Raw genomic sequence first — 26,218 nt, 5'->3', positions numbered from 1 at the left:
GTTTTAACTTTTCTGTTACTGAAACAAATAATATATGAATGTACTAAAGATCCATGCAAACCTCAAGTCTAACTACCACATTATTATTCAGACGTTATAATAACAAATTTACTGTAATGCCATTTTATTGAAATTTATCCTTGTTTAATAATGTGCAATTCCCTTCAAAATTTTACTTCCAGTTTTTTCAAATCATGTATATTAATGTGTGGTTGTAAATAATAATAATAAATAAACTATCCACGAGTTAAACAAAACTTAAATCTGAACTCAAAGAATTTCGGCTAGCCTGGATTTTTAAGAAATTGTTCTTCTCACCAATAATGCCAAATTATCTATGACTACATAATTATCATCATGTAGTCGCGCACCTCATAAACAAGTAACACCATTGTTTAAACAAATGTTATTAGTCAACTAACCTCCAGTAAATTCCTGATGCCTTCATTATTACTTGCTTTAAACAACTTTCCTGCTTTATAGGAACCACATTAGACATTAGACATACTTTACCATCCAGAATTACAATGTGTTCTCATGCAAGCTTACATATCTTTCTATTGTTTAAAGAAAATTATACTAATACATTTTGTATACACAGACTGGTCACTTTTTAATAGTAAGTTATATAATGTTCTTGTTTGTTAGTTGTTATGAAGCTATTTTTCTTAATTATTTCTAGGGTCTCCTTTTTTCTTAAACAAAGGTATTATGGAATTTTAACTAGTAATTTTGATGTAGCATATGACAAATAAATTTATCGCATGTTAGGGTTGCATGTTTTGATGTGATGAACTGAGAAAATTAAAAAGATATTCATGGCACGGTGGCATAATTGTAAGAACTAAGATCTTCAATCCTGATCATCGGCCAAAACATCTAACTTGTACCAAACACATCTTGCTGGGCCCAGCTAGTGACTCTACTTATGACATAAGTGTCAATGACACCTTTTCACAGACAGACCATGTTAGGCTTACAGCATCAGCAATGAACATCTGTATTTGGATAGAATAGTTATCTCCACCTAAATCCCACATATGGCATAGTGGACAGACCTGATCTTTTACATCACCTGGAGCTCTGATGATAGATTGTTTTCAAACTTAACTACTGAAGTTCATTTTGCTGCTTTAGGAGCCCTAGTCATGATTCTTCTAAGGGCCAAAACTCAGCAAAAACTCTGTAGTTTTTGGACACTAGATCCAATCCCAAATGATCATTCTTGAGAAGAAGGTAACATATCAGTCTTCATCATTATATTTTCTAGATCCAGTCTGAGGGATTGTAGAACCAGTAAGTAACATCAAAGGTGATGTTACCTGAGTGACAATGAGGCACAATATACCATATTGTACAGTATATTTGGGGTTCGAGTTTATATTATCCTGTAACAGCATGAAATGACTAAATAATGACCTCCTCGTGATAAATTGAATTAAATACTGGGTATTTTTTCTTGTTGTTACATTTATTGAATACAACGTGTGTAATACTTTTCTGTAATCTCTGCATAAAAGGCTAAGCCCTTACTCACTCACAACTAATTCTCAAACTTCTCAATAACTCAGGAAGTTAAAATTTGGCACGCTGTCTCGACTTAAATAGTAAAAAAGCATTGTGAAGGTTACACTTTCATAGGGGACGAAATGAGGCTGCATTCACTAGAAAAAACATACTTTTTTCCAATCTCCTGATGTCCTAATAAGGTAAAATTTGATGCATACATATATTCTCAACAGACAAAGTAATATCACCCACCTATAAGGATTGAAATGGGATTGCAATCCTTAGATGAGTTATATTTTGTTTTCAGCTTCCTGTTATCCTAGAAAGATGAAATTTTATATACATGTTATTCTATCTTTACATCAATAGTGAATAAATTTATAATGACATTCTTTAAAAAATATTATGGTATACTAAAGAAAGGAAATAGATGCCTTTTTACCAAATTATAATTTTTAGACCTACATATTTTCTTGATGTTTCAGGGGAACAAAACGTTACTGCAGTATTGAAAATACCTTAGACCAGAAGTTGAGTACAAGGGCTGGAAGTAGACACTTTTTGACTGAAGTGGTTTTCTCACACTTTCTTATCTATATATTATTTTGTGTCAACAAAGGGAAACTCTATTTTAGTGTCTTGAATAAAATTCATTAAAACCAGAAGTGCTTCTACATACATAAAATTTAAAATGAGAGCCAATAACAAATTTTCTTAACTTTTCAACCTCTTAACCAGGAACATGAATATGTACCACATGCCTTCTTCTGATTAAATATAATAATAGGGTTCTATCATATTACATTTCACTAAAACAACTACAGACTTCAACTCTAAGTTTCCTCCCACTTACCTAAAATAGTCCAAGTAAATAATCAAATATTTCTCGGAGCTCTTCAATCCAGCATTAATGGAATGTTTCAGAGAAATTCTAGTTATATGAATGGTGCTTACAAAAACTGTTTGTCTCTGAATTTAAGACCTGGCACTTAAAGTAAAATTATTCTAAAGTGGATAAGGAGATTTAAATGTCTTTCAGTAACTATCACTTATTTTTAGAATGTTTATTAAAAAAAGCATATTTCTCTAACATTCCTATAATAACTATTTGATAGAAAAATGCTTGTATTGCCACAGATATATTTATACTACAAGACCAGTACCCTCGTTACTGTTTTTGTTGATCAATGTTATGCAGCATGCAACTGACATTTTATGTGACAACAGATTTTAGGATTGGACGACATATCTGCTGAGAGACTGTTGTTTATAGTAATTAAAGCTCTAATGCTAATTGATTTCTTCTTCACAGGTCAATAGATGGATTACTAGGCAAATCCCCAAAGAATGGCCATGTGCCCCTTTGGAATTATGCTATTTTGCGCTTCCAAGTATTTATTTTGTACTTCATCGCTGGACTGAAAAAGTTGGATCAAGATTGGCTCAGTGGGTACTCCATGAACAATCTGGCTTCACATTGGCTTTTCGACCCATTCAAGTAAGTTTGAGTGATAGCACACTTAAAATAGGTTAAAATTATATAGTAATTGTTATTATATTAAAATAGAGTATATTACCTCTTGTTCGAAATTATGTAATAAAGCCTATAAGCCTAATCCAGGAGAACAAATTTCCATATTTTGTGAACTCTACTTCATATTTTCTCTACTTCTTTGTTTCATAAATTGTCTCCAAAACCTTAGCAGCTCTGAGACCCGTGTTTACAGAAATAAGTCTCTCACTTGAGACTTTTTTTGGAAGGGTATTCATTACAACATTCATCCCCTAGAATCCTTTCATCATTGGTCTCAACAGTGAACTTCCGTCTCGCCTCAAACTGTTGTACAGTACCGTATTGTAATACAAATATAATAAAATTATTACTAATCACCAACATAAAATAAACTTAAATGTGGCTATATCTTAATCAGATTATAAAATTGTTGTCAACTTTTGGTTACTATGATACAAAACAACAATGTATCTTCTAATCTGCAGCATGTAGCAATTTTTATATTTAACATGATTTTACTGATATAGTACATTATAATTTTACATACAATATTAAGTAATATTTCATGTATTTTTAAAATATTAAGTTTACTTTAGTACATGATCTTACCATTTTCAAGATAGATAACATAAATCAAGCAATGACACTATTCAAACAACACTTAACAGCTTAACAGTAAGAGTAACTATAAATTACATACAGCATGAGTCAAAAGTATGGATACATTCTGTTTAGTTTTTGATGGTTAAAGATGGAGGGATGGAACTTCAGACACCTTTCTAGGAAATAGAAGTGGATGTTTAGTCACTATTACAACCTTTCTTATTTCCCCAAAATGGGATTTGGAGGGAAGGGGGGTAGCTCAACATTTTTAAATGAAAAAAACCCATTAATGGACACATTTTAAAGGTCTTGATAAAGAAAAAGAACAGTGAAAACTAGAGCTCTATCTCAATCCAGAACAAAACGGCAGCTCAGTGTCTAATCAGTTGGCCCAATCATAGGTGACCCTCTTATGAACAAGTGCTTGTTTTTAACACATCCAGTTCAGGAACATGAGGATATCACAGTAAACAAATTGGAATCCCCTTTCTCTAACATGAGAAGTTGACATAGACTGTTCAACTGATACAGGCCAATATGAGGCACCAGGCCTCAACAGTGTTCTAGTGTAAGTTCTTAAAGCTACATCATAGACCGGATTGCAGTAGCAGCTGGATATATAGAACTGTCAATTGATTGAGGGAATATAACAATTTATTAACAGCAATGATTAGGGAAATTTCCGTACCAGTCCTATCTTTATGCTGGACAAAGCGAGGAAACTACTTGTTTGGCTACGGCAGTAAAGACTTGCAACAGCATAGAGACTGCTGGTGTTGAGTATTCATGCAGTCAATATGGATTTTAGCTGTCCTTTACACAGAGTGATAATTCATTTACCTTCAGTAATGTTCAACATAGGACATCCTGAATGTGAAAAACGTGTTCAATCCACTCAGGTAAACCGATAAGCTGGACATCTTACTGGTTGACTACCACAGCATCCCTACCAATTTTCTGAGGATGCTTTATGCTATAGAATAAATGGCTTATTTATAATATAGCTGATATACCATAAAAGAAGATAATTGCTAGCAATCTTCCTTAATCTTGAGACTGAATTTATAGAACTATACAACACGATTATCCATTTGAAACTTTCTGAAGGGAGGTTCTTTGTAAGAAGATGTTACCATTGCAGTTAGTTTTATAAACAAGAAAAGAAGTACTAGTTGTATGCTTTATTATTTAGTATAGAACCAACTGAAAGGACACCCACCGAACAAAGTTTGAAGTGCCATTATTTTCAAAGTAATGTTGTTGATGAAGTAGCTAATTTGGGCAGTATATGTTGGTAGCACTGAGAACCACATGAGTAAAGATAAAAATATACCTTATTTCTTCAGGATTGGCCTATAGCTCTGCACCTAAACCTACAAGGCTTTTGCATCTTCCTTACTTAGGTTCACCCATCAAATTTGAGACTTCTGCTAAATCCCATGAGATTGTACTATGGAGAGAGTAAGGAAGATTATTTTTTCCTAAATGTTCTGTCAGTGTTGCCAATGAACTAAATATTCATTTTTGAAAGTACTGTATAGGAATCAGAGATTTGGGGCGATAGCGTTCAAATAATTTTACAGTTTCCTTCTTCAGAATGGGTATAATCTTCAGACTATTTGGCAAAACTCCCTCATCCAAACATGAATTAAAAATATGCTGTAAAACCTCCGAAATTTCAGAAGCGCAAATTTTGACTATTTTGGAAATTAAACTATTTATATATAAACTATTCCTATTACTAAGTTTAAAAACAGCCATATAAACTTACGACCAGAATCATATCTTAGTTGAAACTGAAAGTTTTTGCTAGAAAATATATTCAGATAATGAGAATAAAGTCTGCATTCATCAATTTATCACAAACCCATCTAAATTTCATGTTTTTGAAAAAGATCTTGTTAGCATAATTATTATCAGCTGTTTATCCTACTTTCCTAGATCTAGGAGTGAATGAGAATGGATAAATTTAATACTTTTGATTGTTAGTAAATAAAGAGTCCTCCCTTATCCATTTTCCACATAATTTCCTATAACTGCTCTGTTTGAGATTGATATCCATCCAAGGAGTGCTTGTTCTTCTTTGCCAGTTATTTTAAATTATTCATACTTCCAAACTATCCTTGACTCATAAATATAGGGGGGTCCAGCATTTTTAGAACAGCTAGAATTTCTGGTTCTTGAATTGACATGACTTGTGTTGGTATACCTAATACCATGGCTTGTTTTCCTAAGTTCACTGCGATTTTGACTCCTGCATCATATAGTTCAAAACCTGTCCTTGAATCCAGATGTAAGCTACTACAGTATTACTTCAAAACACTTTTTGAGTGGGATTCCTCCTTTGTTTGCCATTTACCTCATTATAGGACAGGATGAAACTTCATAGTGTAATAGGAGCTGTATAACTGCAATAATTAGCATAAATTACAATCTAATACTTTCCTATTTCACAATCCAGATTCCTCTGTTAGTATTCCGCTTTTACAAAAAGGAAGCTACATATACAGGAGCAATATTTTTTAAATCATCGCCAGATATGATAATAACAGAAAATAACATTAATAAATTTAAGAATATATTAAGGCATCATTTAGTTAATGGAGTTTTATATTCAATTTACGAATTTTACTTTTACATCATCTAGATACATTTTGTCAAAGGATAGTGTAGTAGGCCTACATAAGGACTAGTTTTAAGGACACATTGTCATTAGAAATTATAAATGACACTATTCATTGTACACTGATATACATTTTGTTTGAGTAAAGCTATTTGAAATTGAAATTTCCTATGTCAAGTAACATTATAGAAGGCAAGAGCCAGTTTACATTGTTAAATGCACAACAAACCCTTTTGTGTAATTGAAAGAGGAATTTCCTTGACGAGCCAAATCAATTGTCAGTTGTGCTAGTTATGTATGAATATAAAATTGAAAATTAACAAAAAGGTAAAAAGTAAAATTGATACATTTTTTACTGGTTGTATTTTTTAGCTTGACACAGTTAACATCAAGTATTAGACCATAACAATTATGTTAGTATCAATCATTTTATCATAAAGAAACTGAAAATGGTGGAATATTGTCTAGAAATTATTATACAAACACTCAATTTTTCATAATATATTATAAACTAGAATAATTGGAATGCGTAATTGTTAATAAAAACTCCTTTTTGCATTGTTATCTGAAGTTTTTTTATCTTTTTCAGACTGTTTCTATCACAAGAACAAATTGATTATTGGATTGTTCACTTTTTTGGATTCTTTCTGGACCTAACTGTTGGGTTTTTCATGTATTTCGACAAAACAAGACCAGCAGCATTAATTTTTCTTGCATCGTTTCACATAATGAACTCCAGAATTTTTTCAATTGGTATGTAAATTGTGTAATTATAAGGACTAAAATTTTATATTAACTAGATTATGATTCATCATTGGAGCTGCTTATAAAAACTTCATAATTTAACTAACAACTGGTTTCTAGATTAATAAAATTCTTTAATAAAAATAATGATTAGTGAATATATTAATGTAGTTTTAATTGCAATACTTTTTAAAGCACTAAATTAATAAACATTTTTTTACTTGGAGTTGGTAGAACCATTTGTTTTATATTTGTTTAATCTTTTGAATTGATATCAATTACTCCCACTCTAACATGAAGCGAACTCCTTATATAGTTTTGATATCAGAGACACCTATACTACAAAATACAGTGTAACCTTGGTGACTAGACATTTACATTGTCTCAACAGAGGACAATTGAGTGCACTACAATGTTTAAGACACAATCCCAAAGCATGGTGCAGTTACTGAGTAACAATGTAACAATGGTGGGAAGGGTTGATTCAGTGTGATGTTCAGCTTAGCTACAGTTGAAGTGGATAGGGGAAGATACTCTCTCATGTTTAGGCTAGCAACAGCCTTTAATATTAAAGGAGCTCCATGCACTCTAATAGTCATCCTTCGCGGTAGACTAAACCTATCAATCCACTTTGTTAACCCCAATATCTCTACATTTGCAGTTATTGCTATTGTACATTAAGAATTTTTTTTAACAAGAAAAGAGTAGGCTACACATACAGTACATAACTGGCACTATTGGTGTGTGCACTTATTGCTAAGAGAACCTTTGTACCTCCCATAATTGATTTAACCTCAAATCTGAATCTTCTGCAAAAACCAATTAGATTTGTGGACTTATGTTTTCTAATCCTTTGATTTTTTCCAACAAATGCATTATTCTGCTAGTAATTAGGTAACACCTAACTACTGAAAGGTATAAATGTTTTATTAAGGTATGCATTTCAATTTCTTGGAAATTGTACCATTATTCAGGTAATATTCACCTACAATTTGATGCCTGGCATTTTTGAGGTAGTAATTAAACAATACTATACAATAAATAAACCTAAAAGGTAAAAAGTAAAGGAAGAGAAATATAATATATACTCCAACCAAATACCATTTTTGTAGGACAAGAAGAAGACATTAAAGGTATGTGTGTGTGTATTGTACATTTGAATTCATCATCTACCAATCTCAAACTGAGGACTAAACTTAAGGTTAAATACAAGAATTTTTAAGTTTTATAATAATTAACAAAGTAGAAAGATTGGTAACCTCCATGCTATAAGGATTTATCCATTTCCTAAAAGAAAACATCAAGTTCAATAACGTGGTATCCTTACTTACTTTTTAAAACTGTCCAACACTTATCAAATGTTTTACAGTGTCTACTTTCAGCAAATAATATAATCTGAACATAGGACTTCCATTTTGCCTTGAGTGAATCAGAACGACTAACTTGAAATGGGGGAGGGATTTTACAAAAACCTTATAGTCCGATTATACTGATTACCTTGATAGTCTGTACTGATATGGTGGTTTACAACGTGACTTACTTCAAATTCTAATTTTGACATTGAAGTCTTATGTTCTCTCATACAGTCCCTTTTCTTGTTACACCTCATATAAAATGACTACCTACCAAATTGATCTTTGCACAGATAAAAGATTTCATCATTGATCTGCTAAAATACTGTACTAAAACAATTTTTTTTTTTTTAATGAGAGACCGATCTCCCCTTTTAAGCCTTATTCTGTCCGTCCTCATGGGCCACTGGCCTGTGCGAGGATCTTATCAAACAAAATAAGGGGGAGAGTCGATACAGTACGAGGTTGATGGTACTGATAAAAAGTGCAACGGTCAAAGACAGGATTTGAACCTGCGCTATCTCTAACTCAGACCCAAAGTCCAACGACAGACCGCTCGGCCATCGGCACTCCCAATTACAGCTGATAATAAATAAGGATCTAGCAACAAATGTTTTTTGGAGACAGCAAAACTGCAGTAGTAAAAAGTTGAAATCTAGCAGCCTACTAAGTAAACATCTACCTTTATAGCAACCCATTAGTCGAAAATTTAAAAAATAAACATTTTAAGCTTGCACTGATTAAAATAAATAATAATAGTAATAAAAACTTACTCAATGAGGAACCAGACTTGGAGAATGCCCTCACCCGAGCCGTAGAGGTGGGAAATATATAGAAAGCATTGAAAGCATTAAGCTCAGGCTCGATCTTCAAAATAAAATCCTTCAAAATTCAAAATTAGCCCAACAAATCCTTGAAATAAAAAGTTCTAATAAAATCATTTATCAAGACTAATGAAAAGCTTGAAAACCAAAGCAGGCTCTTATAAATAAGATAAGTGGGCTGGTAAAAGCAGTTAATGACATTGAAAATCAGCTTCAAACAGAGAGACAACTTAGGAACCAGCTTTGTATAATTTTTGAGGGCCATGGCAAAGAAAAGGAGAAAACTGTAAAGGCATATGAAAAAGATTATACAAAACCTTAAATTACAATCTTTGGAGGGGCAGGCAGCAAAAAATCTAAAAATCGTACTTTAGAATGTTAATTGTCTGTCTAATAAAATTGACATTATGAATCACCTTTATATTAATTAACACATAAAATTAACCCTCATATATTAAATGTAATATAACATGGACTGAAATCTGACATAATTCACAATACTAAACTGATTGGTAACACATACTAGTATCAAATTGTAGTCAGAAAGAACATAGAAAAGAAGGTGTAACAATTTTCTGTAACAAATCTCTAATATCAATAGTATAACTAGTTCCCATTACAAAGCTTAGTAAAGTTAAGAGCTTTTGTGTGAGGTTACCATGGTTAAAGTTCAAACTAAATTGCAGACAGTATATGTCTTAGGAACCTACAGATCACATGGTAATGTAGAGGAGTCTTTGAGGCACAAGAATAGCTTATCTAACTGGTCTGCTGGAACATAAGCAAGAGGTAGCCTTGAAAAAGAAGGACTATGACATAAAATAAACATATTTTAGATGCCAAATTGCTTACTCTGACAATGAATTAAAAGCTGTTTTTTTTTTCAATAATAAACCAGGAAAGGAAATATAAAACTTTAAAAAACCCTAAAGAACTGCTAGGTTTAATGGGTGAAGTTAATTGAGAAGGTGGTTCTATCTAGACTAATAACCACCTTTTTAAGTATGATTTACTTACTAAGTATGAGCATAGAATCATAAAAGAATATTCTATAACCACTGCTGTGATAGACCTGTTAGAGTTTATAATTAATCAACTGGAGGACACCGACACAACTACAATCTTACTAGTAGATTTTAGCAAATTGTTTGATTGTCTTCACAATGCACAGTCGTTGAATAAATTAGAAGCAGATGGTATACGTGACATGTCAGGTAGATTTTTTTAGAGTTGCCTGTCAAACAGGCAACAGCTAATTGAACTAACATACACAGAGAAGGGATGTACTCGAACAGTGAGTTCCATAAAACTTTCAGTCTTAAGAGGGATACCACAGGGAACTATCTTAGGACCTGTCATTTTAATTTTATTTACCAACTACCTCAGCAGGTATTTGAAGGAATACTCAATAACCATGATGTATGCGGACAATACAGCACTAATCCTCAGTGACATCACACTAAGTGCCCTAGAGGTATCAGTTCACATAGCAATGGAGATGGCTGTTCAGTCCTGTCATAATAATCTAGTGGTAAATGCTAGTAAATGCAAGCAGCTATTCATAGGACACAGAAAATAGGAAGTGGGGATACTGCTAAACATTGAAACATTGGAGTAGCCAAACACTTGGGTATTAAAATTGACAACAGTCTCAAATGGATTGTACATGTTTACTACTTTTGCAAAAAGCTGTCCATAGGACTGTAAGTTTTAAAAAGGATTGTCTATAAGTGATTTAAAAACTGCATCAACTGCTTACTATGCAGTTTTTGAATCTTACCTCCGCTACTGTATTTCAGCATGGGGCAACTTTAGTAAGGCAAACCTAAAAAGAACTCTTATTCTACAAAAAATTTACATCTGAATTTTATTAGGCCTGCAATTCAGAGAAATGCCTTTATTGAGCTTTGCATAATCACCGTGGTGACTTTATATGTACTTCAAGTGACAATGTATGTATACAATAAAAACTTGACTGCTGGACTTCAGACTTTACTTTATCAGTATTCAGAACAGCCCTTTATTCAGAGAAGCAATCATACGAGTGATCCAAGCTATTAATGCTCTGCCTGAGTGCATCAAATCTCAGAACAGTTGCGATGCCATGAAGAGAGAGCTAACAACATGGTTGCTTCACCATTCTTTTTATACAATTGATCAATTCTTAAATTAGAATATTGACACTCATTATACCTACATTATACCATTGTTTTAACTGTCAAGAATTAATCAAATGCAGTTTATTATCAAGTGTCTACTGCTTCAGGATGAAGTCAAGGGTTATCAATGGTTATAGAGATGAAGATTCTTCCTAAGGACTATAACCAGTATAAAGGGAAGCTCTTAAACACGAGGGGGTTAAATGTTATCCTTTTAGATGTTGAGACACTTTAGGCTGGGTGCAGTGAAATTTCACAGGTGGTGGAATTGTGATTTGCTTCTAATAACAATTACTCACTTCAATTATGCTTAAGAATGTCTCGTGTCTCAGGTAAATGTGTCTTATGATACTTGTGTTTGAGTTCACAGACCAAAACCTAATGTTGATTTCCAGCTTAATCTTAAAATTGTAACATTGATAAACTGTTTTGTTATTGCAGGAATGTTTCCATATGTGTGTTTAGCTACGATGCCATTATTCTGTCACACAAACTGGCCAAGAAAATTGTTGACATCACTAACAAGATTCAAGACTCTTTTAGAACCAACAAATACAAATGTGTGTATTTACTCCCAAAAAATAGGCAAGTATAATATCAGTATTAAAAAATTATTAGATAACTGTACTGTTGTGAGTTTTATAAATTTTACTAGTTAGAGTTAGAGTTAGTTAGTATGTTTTTTGGACATAGTAAGTTTACTATGTGAAAAAGCCTTATACTTCCTCTAAATAAGAGTTAAAAACCTCTACCTTGCATGAATACAAAAACATTTTTATCATAGAGAAATCTTTGATTATAAAAATAGGAATTTGGAATAAAATTAAATATAGATGGTATTTTTGGGTCAATACTATCTGATTTGATCTTGCCTCATATCCCTTAAATAGCTTCAGACAGCTGGGATTAGTTTCAGGGATCAGCTGATTTGCTTTGGTGGAATTTGGAGTGTGCGCACAGATATTCGCAGGTGTCAAAACCTTTTGAGTTTTTACCATTACAACTTCTCTGAAAAATGTGGATGTAAGAGTTAATCACTAAGAAACGTATGTAAAAAAAAAGTTAGCCATAACATCGTTTTGTGACATGTTTGCACCGTGGATTAAGAAAGAGGTGAAAAATTGGGTAAAATTGATTCTAGACTTACTGAAATAAATTAGTTGATCACTGGAAAATGATACTACAAAGAGTTATTGTTGTGGTAAAGGTTTAGCTTCTCGTGGGTTGCCGTTTCGGAGTCAGAAGAAGTATTTGGTTTCAATTCAAATGGGTACTACATGATGATGCTTGAAGTTCTTGCTGGTTTTACCCTTTTTGGCTGACCACATTAGAAAATTTGAAATCATGTGAGAGGAAACATTTTGTATCTCTCATCCACTGTGTGCAATGAATTTGTTGATTTTCTTGGACAACAAGTACTAAGCTACTATTAAAATGAGGCTATAAACTCAATACTTTTCAGTTGTTGTGGATTCTACTTTTGACATTTCACATGTGGATCAGTAAAGGAAACAGGATTTTTCCGGACATTTGCCATCGTTCAGTGAAACAAGAAATCAGTAGCACTACGTTTCGAAATCTGCAATCTGATCTCTTCTTAGGTGGAGAGCCAGTTGAGAAATTTCTTAAGTTCTTGCCAAAAGTTTGACACAAGGCTTTTGATATGTTTACAGCTGTCACTGATCCTCTGCAACTTTTTGGATTGGACAAATTAAATTGCCATGGGTAATCTTACAATAACGCGTAAAATATTCTGGTCTGCAAGCAAGAATTCTGGAAGTCAGTCCACTTGCATCATACGTCCCTTGTACGGCCCATTCTCTAAACTTAGTTGGTACTCTCACAGTAGATTCTTGCCTTGAAGGGGTAAAGTTCTTTCATCTCCTTCAAGAGTTTATAATTTTTTGTAACTCAACATACAGATGGACAGTATTAGATAAGCACAAAAACACTAAATTAATAACAACAAATCGTTCCACTACAAGGTGGTTTACTAAGTATGACGTGACAGATTTACAAGAATGGTCTAGTATCATCAAAGCTTGAAGAACTGGAGAGTGACCCATATAAAAAAAACTGGTACCTGAGTGGAAGCAAGAGGTCTGATCAAAAGATTGATTATAAACAGCTGTAATAGCTCAGTTATGGGGAACTATTATTCTCCTTAGGCATCATAAAGTTAATAAATATGTTCAAAATGAAGACGTTGATGTAGCAGTCGTCATAGAAATTTTCAAGTCACTAATACTTTTTTTGGAGAATTTAGAGAGCAATTTGATGTGTATGAAAGCAAAGCAGTAGATTTTTGCAAAGAAAAAATGCAAAATAACCAGGAATCTTCAAGCTGACGAATCCCGAGCCAGTGAAGTTTGCTTTATCAGATGAGACAACTTCAGAGTGAATACATTTTTATCCATAATTAATAACATCACCGAAAAGATCAAAATGAGGACGATTGTACACGAGAAGCTTATAGACAAGTTTGGAGCAATCGCAAAATTATGGACTTTAACGACACAAAAACTAGAAATTGAAAGTAAAAATCTTAATGTAAAAAGCTGAGAGGTAGGTAACAAAATACAAACAGCCTAATTTAATATTTAAATTAAGTTTGGTTCATATAGAACTATGATGACAATGAATTTATTTTCCATTGAAATTAATGCATTGTTGTAATCAATTGTAACCTAAAGTAACTTACCCAAAGGAGAAGATAAGATTTTATTTTTAGTGTGGGTCTGAGTGATGTGGGCGAGGGGTTTGCGGTAGTGGTTGGTTATAAGGGGGCATAGTTCAAAAGTATGGCCTAGGGCGCAAAAAGGTGTTAATCTGGGCCTGTGTGTAACCCCTTATTAGCTAGATGGTTTAGAAGTTCATGAATACAAAGTTTAAGAGTAGGAAAGGTGTTTTTAGATATTATATTAAAATTATATATCAAAGCATGATTTATAAAATGATTTATAATTTGAGAATAGGCTGCAAATTTAAGCACCTATTAACAAATACAAAGTAGTTTGGTAAAAAATACTTGTGAAACATAATACAAGGTGCAGTATTCTGTACAATGGGGAACTAAACAGAGAAAGGAGATTGTGGTGTACAACAAGCGATGAAGGCAAAGTGAGGAGAAAATTACTTAACAGTCAGTGCTGATGTGGAGTTTGAGCAATTCTGCAGATGTGTTGAACACGGAAATTTAAATATTTGTTCATTAAATTCACCCTATAAGATCTACACTATAGTTTTATATAAACATTTATTTTCCAGAAGCAGAGCAAAATAAAGATGAGAGTGGTATTAAAGGGAGCCAGAAGTTTACCTGTGCCTTGCTGTTAACCCATGTAGCACTGCAAGGGTTCCTGCCTTATTCCCACTTTCTTACACAGGTAATCACCATAAACACATACATCTAATAGAAGCAAACTTACTCATTTTCAGTCATAATAATTTTTATGACAGTCGGCACAAATTATTTGCTTACCATATCAATTTAAATGGTTCTCTCAATGCTTAGTTAATAACAAAATAGGAGGCATGCATATGTCTGAATTTGCTTGAAAAATTTAAAGTCTACAGCTCTTTTCACTCATGAGATGTCTTGTATACATACTGATAGACATACAATTATACAGACAAAAAGTTATGCAACATCCTGGCAGGCAAAAAAAATTGTGGTCCTGAGCCTTCTGAGTGTTAGGAATCAATAACGTGCCAAATCCTATGGTTCACCATAATTGAACTCAGTGTTGCCTATATTGAACGAAGCTTCATGCTCAATTTCAATTCAATTGATCAGTTCATTCTCGATATATCATATAGACAGTCAGATTGACAGAATTTTTATTTAGAAAAGTTTAGTATGATTAGTTTTTGGTAAAGTAAAACTGGCCTCAAAATGTGCTAGGTATAGAATAATTTTAACAAATGAATGTTTTTGAAAATATAAATACAACTTGATGTACATATAGAGAGTGATGACTGGAGCCATTTACATCAGATACAAAGGTCAATGGTTACTAAGTTTGACCATCCAAAAGAATTTACTATTGTTACACTGTATATCATGTCAACATGTCAATCGTAGTACCAGGTTTAGTCATCAGATTTGTCTGGCTGCTGGGTCTGTTCTCATCATAACTTTAATTCAAACATTTCTCATAATTCTACTAAAAAGAAGTGTGCAAATGTGTTTGAAGTTTAACATTGTTGTTATGGACTAAAATGAAGACTACCATCATTACTACCAGTTCTTAAATATTAAGTCATTCTAATATTTAATTGTAATATTCTAAAATATAAATTGCCTAGTATGGTATTCATAGTATTACATTTTGTATATCATTATATTTCAATAATATTCTATATGTTCCTCTAGTGCCATTCAAAGTGACATATATTTGAAAATTGTGTTTTCACACAGAAACTTTTAACATCATACTGAACAATATTGTAGAATATTTGACCCCTAGATGGTAAAATACCACAACTTTTAGGCCTCAAGGTCCAATTACATTTCAAGTGCCCAAGAATATTTACTTTGCCATGCATCAGATTATCACAGTCTGACAGAAATAGGTTGAATCAAACCGTAAAAAGAAAAATTACATTGCAACTGAATCTAGGAAGATTTATAAGACTTCTAGACCTATAGGAGAATATTGTATGATCAAGATATCTCAGTCGTTGTCAGATTCAGAGAAGGAATCTCTCACCCAGAATCCTTATGTAAGACAAACACCTTGTTTGTAATCAGGCAGGGTTTTTACCATCACATCTATGAGAATAAGGTAAAGAGGTAGTTTTCCAAATTAAACAACTCAACTATTGTGGAATACTTCTCAGTTTCTACCCTCCTCCTCAAACTTCACTTTAAATCTGTAAATGAAAATGTAGTGATAATGATTTGTTTATTCATAAAATAATATCTTATTTATTGACCTCATAAACCCGTATATCATTAACCCCAGAATTGTTTTATACAATTAAATTAAGTAGCATCTTTGACAATGGTAAAATTGTGAATGTATTGTACAATTTGTCAGACAATCTCTTTGTGAAATCTGTTAGAAAAGTAACAAATTATACTAGGTACCATTAAAAAAGTATTAAGATTATACATTTCATATTTGACACTTTATAAGAGTAAAGTTTGTTCCAGAAGAAAATTGATTTCATTCTCTCTTGGTCTTTGATTAAAGACCATGTTCTCATACTTAGGTTGTGGAAGTTTGAAATATTTTAAATTATGAGAGTAACCTGTTTTAGGGTTACAACAACTGGACCAATGGCTTGTACGGTTACTCCTGGGACATGATGGTGCACAGTTGGGAGACCATCCTTATTGTGGTCAGAGTTGTTAATAAAGACACAGGGGAAGAACATTTTCTCGATCCTCAGGTTTGTAATTATGATATTATCAAATAGGGAGTGCGGCTGAAGACCAGGTCATGGCCTTGCATGCACGAACCTCTACAAGCATAAAGGGTTGGGTTAACCCATTGCGGATCACTGACGAGCTGGGCTCGTCACGCAGCGGCTGGGCCTAACGGCACGATGACGAGCTCAGGTTGCAAAAGCGGTCTGCTTTTAAATTTCCCTCCAAATAGTTCTTTTAATGTCTGATAGATCGGGTGATCGTCTTCACTTGTCAACTAAGAGTATTTAACAACGGTTTACGTTTAGAGTTTTCAAAAGTTTTATAATTATCCTACAGATCGCAGTTGTATGTCGAAGTTGAAAAATCATTCATATGAGTTTACTCTCTGCTTTTTAGCGCTGATTGGGTGTTTTCCTCAGTTGTTATTATAATACTTTTGAGGTTAGTGACACAACGAAAAGACGTAGACATACATGTTGGCGGGTTTAGTCTAGACAATGGCCCGGATGTTGTAATCGCTTCGCCCGAGCCGCTTTATTTAGACTATGATTTAGACATCATCCCTGCCACCCTGGAACCTTGCTTGTGTGTTATCGTTCCTACATCACGGATACCCTAGCAGGCCCATATTCCATCTGAACGAATACATTCACAGCTGAATTTTCTAGTATACGATAGCGAACGAGACTGTGGCGCACCATTGCTGTTTGTGCGGCCGCTGACCGTAAATTAATTCGTGCCCGCGCGCCAAAACAATACGATCCGCAATGGGTTAATGCAACACCTATCATTTACATCCCATGTAATGCTGTAAAATTTTAAGATTCAATAGTAAGCAGTATTATGTGACAATGTCAGTGTTATACGTTATTTGAAATCATTTGTCTCTTTCTGATGTTTACTATCTTCATATATTAATCACTTTAGGAGAACATTACAAATAATAAAATCTGGGTGTAATTGAGGGAGGGTGTAGTAGGGTGGAAATGCAACCAGTCCTAATCCTGCACTGGTGTAAGTGGGGTCTGCACGTGTGTGGGTTCGAATCTACTTGGACCCTGCTGAAATCGTTATTCCCTACTATAAATCATTATTGTTTTATAGTATTAATTATTTTATTAATGACTCAGATGTATTACCAGAAGCCATATGGTTCTCATAGACATGCGTACCAAGAGCAAAATTGTAACAAATCTGTTTCTGCCTACAGCAGTCTTCACAATAAAACGTTAATTCAGGAAGCCAATTTGCATTGTATAACAACCTAACATAGTTTTTCTTGAAATCAATGGAATAATTTGCTATAGGAATGAAATTTTATTTATTGTCACACAAACGTTCTGGTGGGTTGAGTATATAGGGGTAAGATTAACCGATGATACAGATTCTCAATGAAACCATCATCTTTGGTTCAACCATCATTATTGCTCGTTTCAAAACTATTAGTAAAAACACAACTCTTCAAATATTAGTTTATTATTAACCATTATCACACACCAAATAAGAAAGAATTGAAAAATCTCCAAGAGTCTTTAATGAGTGATTTTATCAAGATCAACAAATCTTATACTCCCCAACAAAATATAGAACATTGGGACACCAGAATCTGCTTTAGATAACTAGCATCTTAGAATAACTTATTACTATGACAAGCCTATTTGACTGTTAATATACATAAAAACAGCCACACATTTCATAGTTGTATGAGGGAAGGGTTAGGTCGTGGCTAGAGATTGCAATCCCGAGATTTGGAATCCTGATATCCTGGGGGTTTTTAATCCTGACAACCCCGGCGGCGTCTCAACATGGCAATTCTGGGATCTTGTGTTTAAAAGTCAGGATATTTGAATAAAAATAAGTCATTATTGATCATTGTATCATAAAAGTATAGTTGTCATACAAATTAATCTACATTAGATTTCACCCTTAAATTAAAAGTAGAAGTAAAGCAATAAGTGTGCTACTACTTTTAAAGAAAGGACTTACCTTGTGATATTATATTACATATTGGTTATTTAGGTATACTTGTAACTAAACTAATGTAATTATATTTAATTTGACGAAAAATAATTTTAAATAGTACCAATTAATTTATTGTCACCAGATATGTACAATTTTACATAGTGAATAAAGTAATTTATAGTATAAATAATTTTTGAATATATTTTGTTATGAAATTTACGTTATACAATGTGGAAAACAGGTCTTGCTTTTCTAATCTCGAGCTCCCGGGATAACAAAAATGGTTCAGGACTGCAACCCCTAATCCTGGTCCTGCTGTCTGTGCAGCTATAAAAAATTAATATTAATATTGAAGCATAATCTTGTACATCTCAAATAATGAAATCATTTCTTTTTAAAGTATATGTTTAAAAGGCTATATGTAACTTAGCTAATTTGTTGAAGGCATGGACACATACAGAACGGTACAGTAAACATGGAGACATGATGCACCAGTACGCTCACTGCTTGAGAGACAACATCCAGCGAGACCACCCCACCATCAGGAACCTTGCAGTACACATGGACGTTTGGTGTTCGCTGAACCGCAGGTTCCAGCAACGTATGTTTGATCCCCGGGCGGACCTGTTGTCGGTCAGCTGGTCCCCATTCCGACCCATATCCTGGCTCATGCCATTGCTCACAGAATTTAACCCCTGGCGGCAACGGATCACCCAGCTAGAAGAGCAGGTGTACTCTTGGTCCAACCATACTGACGTCCTCTTCGTGGCTGATTTCCCAGGTATCATCTGTGATTTATACACACAATTACTTACTAGAAAAAATAATAAGTTTAGTAAATTTTAGCACTGTGAATTATTTAAATACTGATTAAAGTAGACATTATGGTAAATAAAAAAAATTAACCAATGATTGTTATAGTGATAATGTCAGTTGGGAAATAAGTGAATTCAGGAGTTATGAACACTTATCTTATACAGCAAGATGTGTCCAGACATTTCTAAGGTCAGCAATAGTTATTGGCAATAAACCTGGATTCTGCACTAAATTTTGTTAGATCTTGAAATGTTTAGTTTTTAACAGAGAGTAATCCAATCCCTTTCTTAGATCCAAATGACGGTTCATTAAATCAAATATGCAATAATTTTACATCTTATAAATTGTAAATTTCTTAAATTTTTTGAGTAGGTATACTTCGAGAGATTCCATACGGGCCCTGAGAAGCGCAACAGGGGAGTGGTGTGGTACGGAGTGGGAGAAGCCGTCAAAAGAGGGGAGGGGCTGACTGCCGCCGCGCCACAAAGCTTGCCACTGTCACTTGTCAGTGAGCTGGATCTGCGTGCTGCGTACGATTATTTAAACACATGTTAGACAAATTTTACATTGGCAGTGTAGTTAACATACTTCCAATAGTAACAATTAAAATCCTCCAATACTTTACATCCCTCATTACAACTGTCGTCAGTCCAGGCTTTAGGGGTTGCATGAGTCGTATGGATATAACTTTCATCCATATAAATAATGGGTCTGTTCTCAGATCTGTACTGAGTAATTTAAAGAAAAAATTCCTCTTTTCTCTCGAATGTTAATTTTTTCTACCAATACTTTTCTGTCATTAGTCTAGTCTTCTTCCACTTAAAATTCATTTTCTTTAAAATGCTTCGAAGAGAGAAAGAACTACCTTTAAAATTAATTAGACTTTTCAGAACAGATAGCAGAGATTTTATTGTTGGTATTTCGCCATGAATTCTGTGAAATTTATTTATAGTCCTCCTAATAACACCTATATCGAAATTGTCTAGATCGGTTTTAGGTTTTGTACGATTTCGATTCTTTTTCGGAGTGCTGAATTCTGCATTGTCTTGAATTACTTTTTTCCTGTTAGAAACTATTTTTTTTTATAGTTGTCAATGGCACGCCAATTGCAGCTTTTACACGGATTGTTTATGTTTATTGAGGTGCCACTTTCTTTCTCATGTTTCATGTATTCATAAACGTTTGCTACGATTTCTCGAGGTTTGCTATGATATACTTTACCACTTCTAACTTTTTTCATGAAGTTTACACCCGCCATTTCAGAAATATCACACGGAAATCCTATAAACAGTAACGGCGGCAAAACTGTGCAAGTATCACAGAGGCAAGAAGAGTGTTGAACAAGGTCCGCACCGCACAGCTCCGCGATACAGACTGAGGAAGTGTTACCCCCACTCCTCGAAATGACAAGTAGACCACTGCTCATCGCCAGGCCAGGGCCCGTATGGAATCTCTCCATCAGTACCTCTGATGAATGTAAAATATGAGAGTTCTCAGGCTGCATATAAGACACAATCATGTAAAAGTTGTGCACTGTTATAAAATTTGGAATTGACTCTTTTGAGGACCATTTCTCACAGTAGAATGTACAGTGGCTGTACAAAAATGTTTAACTTAATCTAAATGTTAGATAATTTTAAAGTTCAAGATGTTAGTATGTCTTATCATGTTCAACAAACACATTCCAAAGTCGTATCATATACAAAAATGGTAAAATATAAGTTATAAATTTATCATTAAATTAGTAATTCAATTAAATTATTGATTTATTAATTACTTATAAATAAATTATTTATAGATAAACCAAAGCTTAAGTTAATCTTTAGTTTAAAAATAATGGCTAAACATGAAATATTTTGTATATAAAATCAAAGTTTAAATGCAAAATTGTAATAGGACATTTAATTGCTGGCAAAAATATTATTGTTCCAAGCCAAATAAACACTAAAAATATTAATCATGTCTTATATATCAAATACCTTGATGAGTTGTGTAGATGTTATTTAAAACTCAGTTAATGAAAATTCTTGAAATTATTTTATTACTTTAATTATGTGTTGACCATTTGCTTCAAACTCATATTTTTAGTTTTGTTTTTAGCCATAATTAATTTTAAAACAAATTAATAATAAAATACTTGTTCTCAAGATAAAAAATTGTAATATAATTTATGTTTACATTAATGTTTTTGAGAACTTAAATTTAAAACCCTGTGTTTCAGAAACACTCAACAATTTAACACGTTTGTGAGACGATGTGTACCCCATCGGGTACATATTATCCTTCACAACTGCTATTGTGAACCCGATCGGATATATACCTGGCTTAAAGCATGTTGTGCTGCTGATAGGGTAAACGTTGCTATGCATTTCCTTATTAAATTTATTTTACTTTTTTTATTGCGTTTTTACTCTTTGCCTGTCTTGGTGGTTTGTTAAATTTGATTCTGCACTTAAATAAATACCTCATACTATCATGTATCCCGTTAGGTGTACAACTGCTTAATTTTTGAGGTAAATATATATTTTATATACCTCTTGTGGAGAAACATTGAAAAAACATATTAAAATAATTTTTGTGCAAAATTTCGAAGCCTACTATTTTTCTTGGTACAATTAGACACTTAACGTAAAAAAACTATTATGGTTTTTTCAGATTATTATTGGAAAATTTGACAGCATATAAAAAAGTTCAGAAATCTTAAACAAGACTTGAATTTGATTTAAGTAATGTAGATTAGCTATAAAAGGTATTGGATAAGCTGCTTGAGACAGTAAAATGTAAATTTTCATATATTTATCAGAAACAATATTTCGAATTTTAACAAGTTTGATTTATTAATTTTTTTCACTCCATATGGAATATGTTGTGCAGGTCTGCATCTAGAAAACTACATCCACGAAGACCTCACCAACGTAAGCCTGACTGTGCTAGAGGGTGAGGTGGTGGTTGAGTATGAAAATAGGCCAAACAAAACGGTTAGTCCGGGAGAGAGCACTCTCATTCCTACCAAGATGTTCCACAAAGTACACACCGTTTCCCCCTCGCCATCTTGCTACATGTACGTCTACACTAACCAGACACTGCTCAACTCCGATACCCAAGCAGAACCTGACAAGGCTGGCACTCAGAAGAGCTTTGCGTTTTTACAAGAAACGAGACGCCGATGGATTAATTTCCTGCAAAGTTTCAACCTGATTGGAAATGCTCTATTGAAGATTATGTACTCTGTTCCAATGAATATTAGAGTCAGACAATACTAATGGTTAAGTAATGCTTAACTAGGAAGTATTTGTTAGTTATTTTGCTTGTAAATTTTGTGACTGAATGAATTCCAACACTAACTTGGTCACAACAGCTGCAAAGCAGGGCCGTACTAAGCTTTGGCAGGCCCTGTTATGTCCCACTACTACATTGTCCTTCGACACGTCCATTCAAATAGACGTATGGCTGAGCCTCAGTAAAATTTTCCGAAAAAACCAGTCTGAGTACGAGCCTACTGCAAAGACTAACCATTTTTATTTCTTGTTTTTTTCCACTTCTTGTTAAAGTTTTACGTTTTTCAATGATTCTATAATTGAGCATTGATGGGATGAATGAGAATGTATGGGTACATCCCTGTAATTCTTGTTTCACCAACCAAAAGATAATTATTTTCATCAAACCACTCATAAGTGTCTGCTGACTCAAAAGGCCAAGCTGAAGATTGCTTGATATTTTACACTAAATTTTACACTAGATCTATATTATATCAAGCACTGTACAACCAATTTGTTGATAATTCATAGCAGTAATTTAACAGCAGTCAGGTGTGATATATGTTTACCATATTGCCAAAATAACTGACCAGTTTGCACTCACTCAGATACACAATAAAGAGTGTTACAAAACACGTAATTTCCATTAGTTACTGTTACAAAAGAGTTTACAATTAAATACAATGTATTAACAAGTAGTAGTAAGAGGAAGCAAGACGGACGTAATTTCCACTCCCTCCATCTCATGAATTCTTCTATGGGTGGTAAAATGTGTGGTCATGTAGCCATCTGGTGATTCTACTCCTCAGTACTCAGCACTACTGAACTGCGTCTTTGATCGTATTAGTTTTACAGCAACAATCAAGAGCTAGTTAACTGATGTCGACAGGATTATTTTGTTTAGTTCTAAGGTCTAGTGTAAGGGCTGTGTCATGTAACTTTGTTACCATTCAAGTATTTATTACCTGAGCCACCTGAGTCTCATTCCACAGAGGGCATTCTGAGTGCTCCGTTTTCCATGTCTTCCTTAACCCTTTATTTATTTTCACTTGTCTTCTTGTGCAACCTGTTTCCCATCCTCTTCATGATGTCTAAACCCAATCAACTCATCCACTCCCTTAATCTTTTCCAACAGTAGTTCTTCCCAAGTTCCACATTTAATAAGTTCATTACTTATTCTGTACATTCTAGTCAATATAATTATTTAAAATAATTAAATTAGACCAAAATATACTCTGAAAAATCCTTTAAATCTTAACGATCTCAGAGACTAAGTGGTGGCAGAGAATTTTAATCTGCCAGTGGTTGTATGGATTCTACAATGCCAGTATTTTTTACTGTTCTTCTGAATATGGCATTTAAAATTGTTCTGTATTATAGTAACAAATAAATTGTTGTACTGTCACTAATTTTTACACAACATTGTTGTTTAGTCTTATATAAGTAAAAATGTTTAATTGTACTATATTGTAACTTTGCCCCTGTATTAAAGACTCATTTCAATTATTCCTGAAACTCGTTTATGTTAGTCACCCTAGCTAGTACTGACTCTCAAGAAGAAATCACTCAAATTCACAAATTCTCAGATGATATTTCACCCTGAAATTGGTGACTTCCAATTTATTTAATTGTTGTTAGTTGTCTGACAATATAACTACGCCACATGTGTTGCGTAACAGGCTTGGCTGAGGTTGCATGCAACATTTCAAACCTATAGCTCATTTCATTCTTGAGATGTCCTGCAGACAAATAGACAGACCTACAAACGTGCAAAAAATTAATTTTTTTTACCCTTTGGCAGATAAAAGTGAAATTGTGTCGGTCTGATGAGTAATAGTGATAGGTTTCAACAACACTCCGCCAAATTTCGTGGCTTGATACAAACCACCACATAACTTATTTTTGTCAACTATAGAAATGAAGTATCATAAAAAAATTTACATGTCAAAATCTCATATGATTGTACTCAATTTGTGTACACTTTTATCTATTCTGCTATTTCCCGTTGTCATCATAGTTACCAATGTAAAAGTATATGATAATGCTCAACCGAATCCCATGTTGTGCAATGCACCATCATCGAACTCAGCGTTGCCTATATAGAAGTGAAGCTTTCAAAATTTTAAGTCTATTGGTCATTTCGGTTATACATTGTCAAATTATTGTGTGAATAGACAGGCAAATAAGGAATTTGTCCAGTCTCTTGAGTGATAAGCATTGCTAACACTCAGTCCACTATTTGCTGTTAAATTCATCTTACGATGGTATACCTATTTTATATGACAAGTTAAAGTAAAAGAAAACATTTTTTATTATTAGGATTGTTCAATTGTACTCATAAGGAGGGTAAGCTTTCAAGTAACAATTATTAGAATATCATAATAAACTTTTTAGATATTTTAACTAATACAATATATACATCTCTTCTATGAATAAGCTGTATTACATAAAGTTGTAAAACCAATTACATCTTGATGTTAGAATTATAACATCTTGAAATAATAATTTATTGAAACCTCTGAAACCAGTCAGTAACGACAAAAGCATTAAGGAAATTGAATTGGAAGAATCTTCTTGAAAGTAATTATTTCCAATGCACCAAACAGATAATGTACTAACGAAGACTTATTGAAGTAGTAGTTCTGAATTATTGAAGACTGTTATTGTATCATAGTAATAAATATATCTGAGAACTTGTAGTGCTTTAAATGTTTTTAATCAGTATTATACTTAATAGTTAATTTATAGTATAGTTATTTTATCATAAATTAACACTTACAATGATAATTTAATAGAGGTTTTAGGTATGGGAAAGTATATTAAGCATAAAGTATACCCGTAGTAAGAAAGCTCAAAATAATATATCAGTGTTATTTTTTGAAACGTTTTACTTGTTAATCGTATTCTATAATCAATAAAGTTATGTTAAAAACCCATAAAGAATGTTTTCCTTCCTGTTCCTGGTTTATAAAAGTTTATCTCATAATCTATTTCTACGAAATATTATATGAATAATTCATGTATCTTAAACATAAATAAAATTTAAAAATCAATTAATAATAAACTGAAATAAGGTAGGTTTTATAAATCAAGTGTATTTTGTATAGATTTTAATAGTGTGTTTTTTTTCAGAGTTTGTTCTTTAATATGATACCTACTTCTATATTTTATGTGAGTCAAAGTTCTCTCCTTGTACATACTAATCCATATGGAATTAAAACATTCAGATATCAACTAACTCTGTAGGTATTGATCTAGTTAAGTTGGTAACACTAGTTTGGAAGTTATCCCTCCTGAGGATACTGGTTGGCTGCATTGTGCTGGTAAACTTGTTCATTCACTCAAAAGGAAACAGCACCTGTCGGTTATCAGGGCTTCAGCCTTTGTTGTCCACAACAATGGGTTCAGATGCACAAACAGCTTATCTTTCTCTAGAGATTATACATTGTTCCTTAAATGAGTGTAGCAAAAGATATATT

At 33.2% G+C, this 26,218-nt stretch overlaps 1 protein-coding gene across 1 annotated transcript in view; it reads left to right on the top strand.

Moving 5' to 3' along the window:
• The window catches only part of LOC124358251 (vitamin K-dependent gamma-carboxylase), a 28,243-nt gene extending 2,577 nt beyond the window's left edge, over positions 1-25,666 (top strand). The window contains exons 3-9 of the mRNA XM_046810544.1: positions 2,822-3,007; positions 6,838-7,001; positions 11,769-11,912; positions 14,595-14,713; positions 16,593-16,724; positions 19,111-19,447; positions 22,357-25,666. Of these exons, the coding sequence (XP_046666500.1) occupies positions 2,822-3,007; positions 6,838-7,001; positions 11,769-11,912; positions 14,595-14,713; positions 16,593-16,724; positions 19,111-19,447; positions 22,357-22,745 (1,471 nt within the window). The 3' untranslated portion in view covers positions 22,746-25,666. The remainder of the gene's footprint in view (positions 1-2,821; positions 3,008-6,837; positions 7,002-11,768; positions 11,913-14,594; positions 14,714-16,592; positions 16,725-19,110; positions 19,448-22,356) is intronic.
• Positions 25,667-26,218: the final 552 nt, after the last annotated feature.

Source organism: Homalodisca vitripennis, chromosome 3, assembly GCF_021130785.1.
Source record: "Homalodisca vitripennis isolate AUS2020 chromosome 3, UT_GWSS_2.1, whole genome shotgun sequence".
NCBI lineage: Eukaryota > Metazoa > Arthropoda > Insecta > Hemiptera > Cicadellidae > Homalodisca > Homalodisca vitripennis.
Note: the sequence above shows the minus strand (reverse complement) of the source record. Positions and strands in the feature narration are given on the sequence as shown.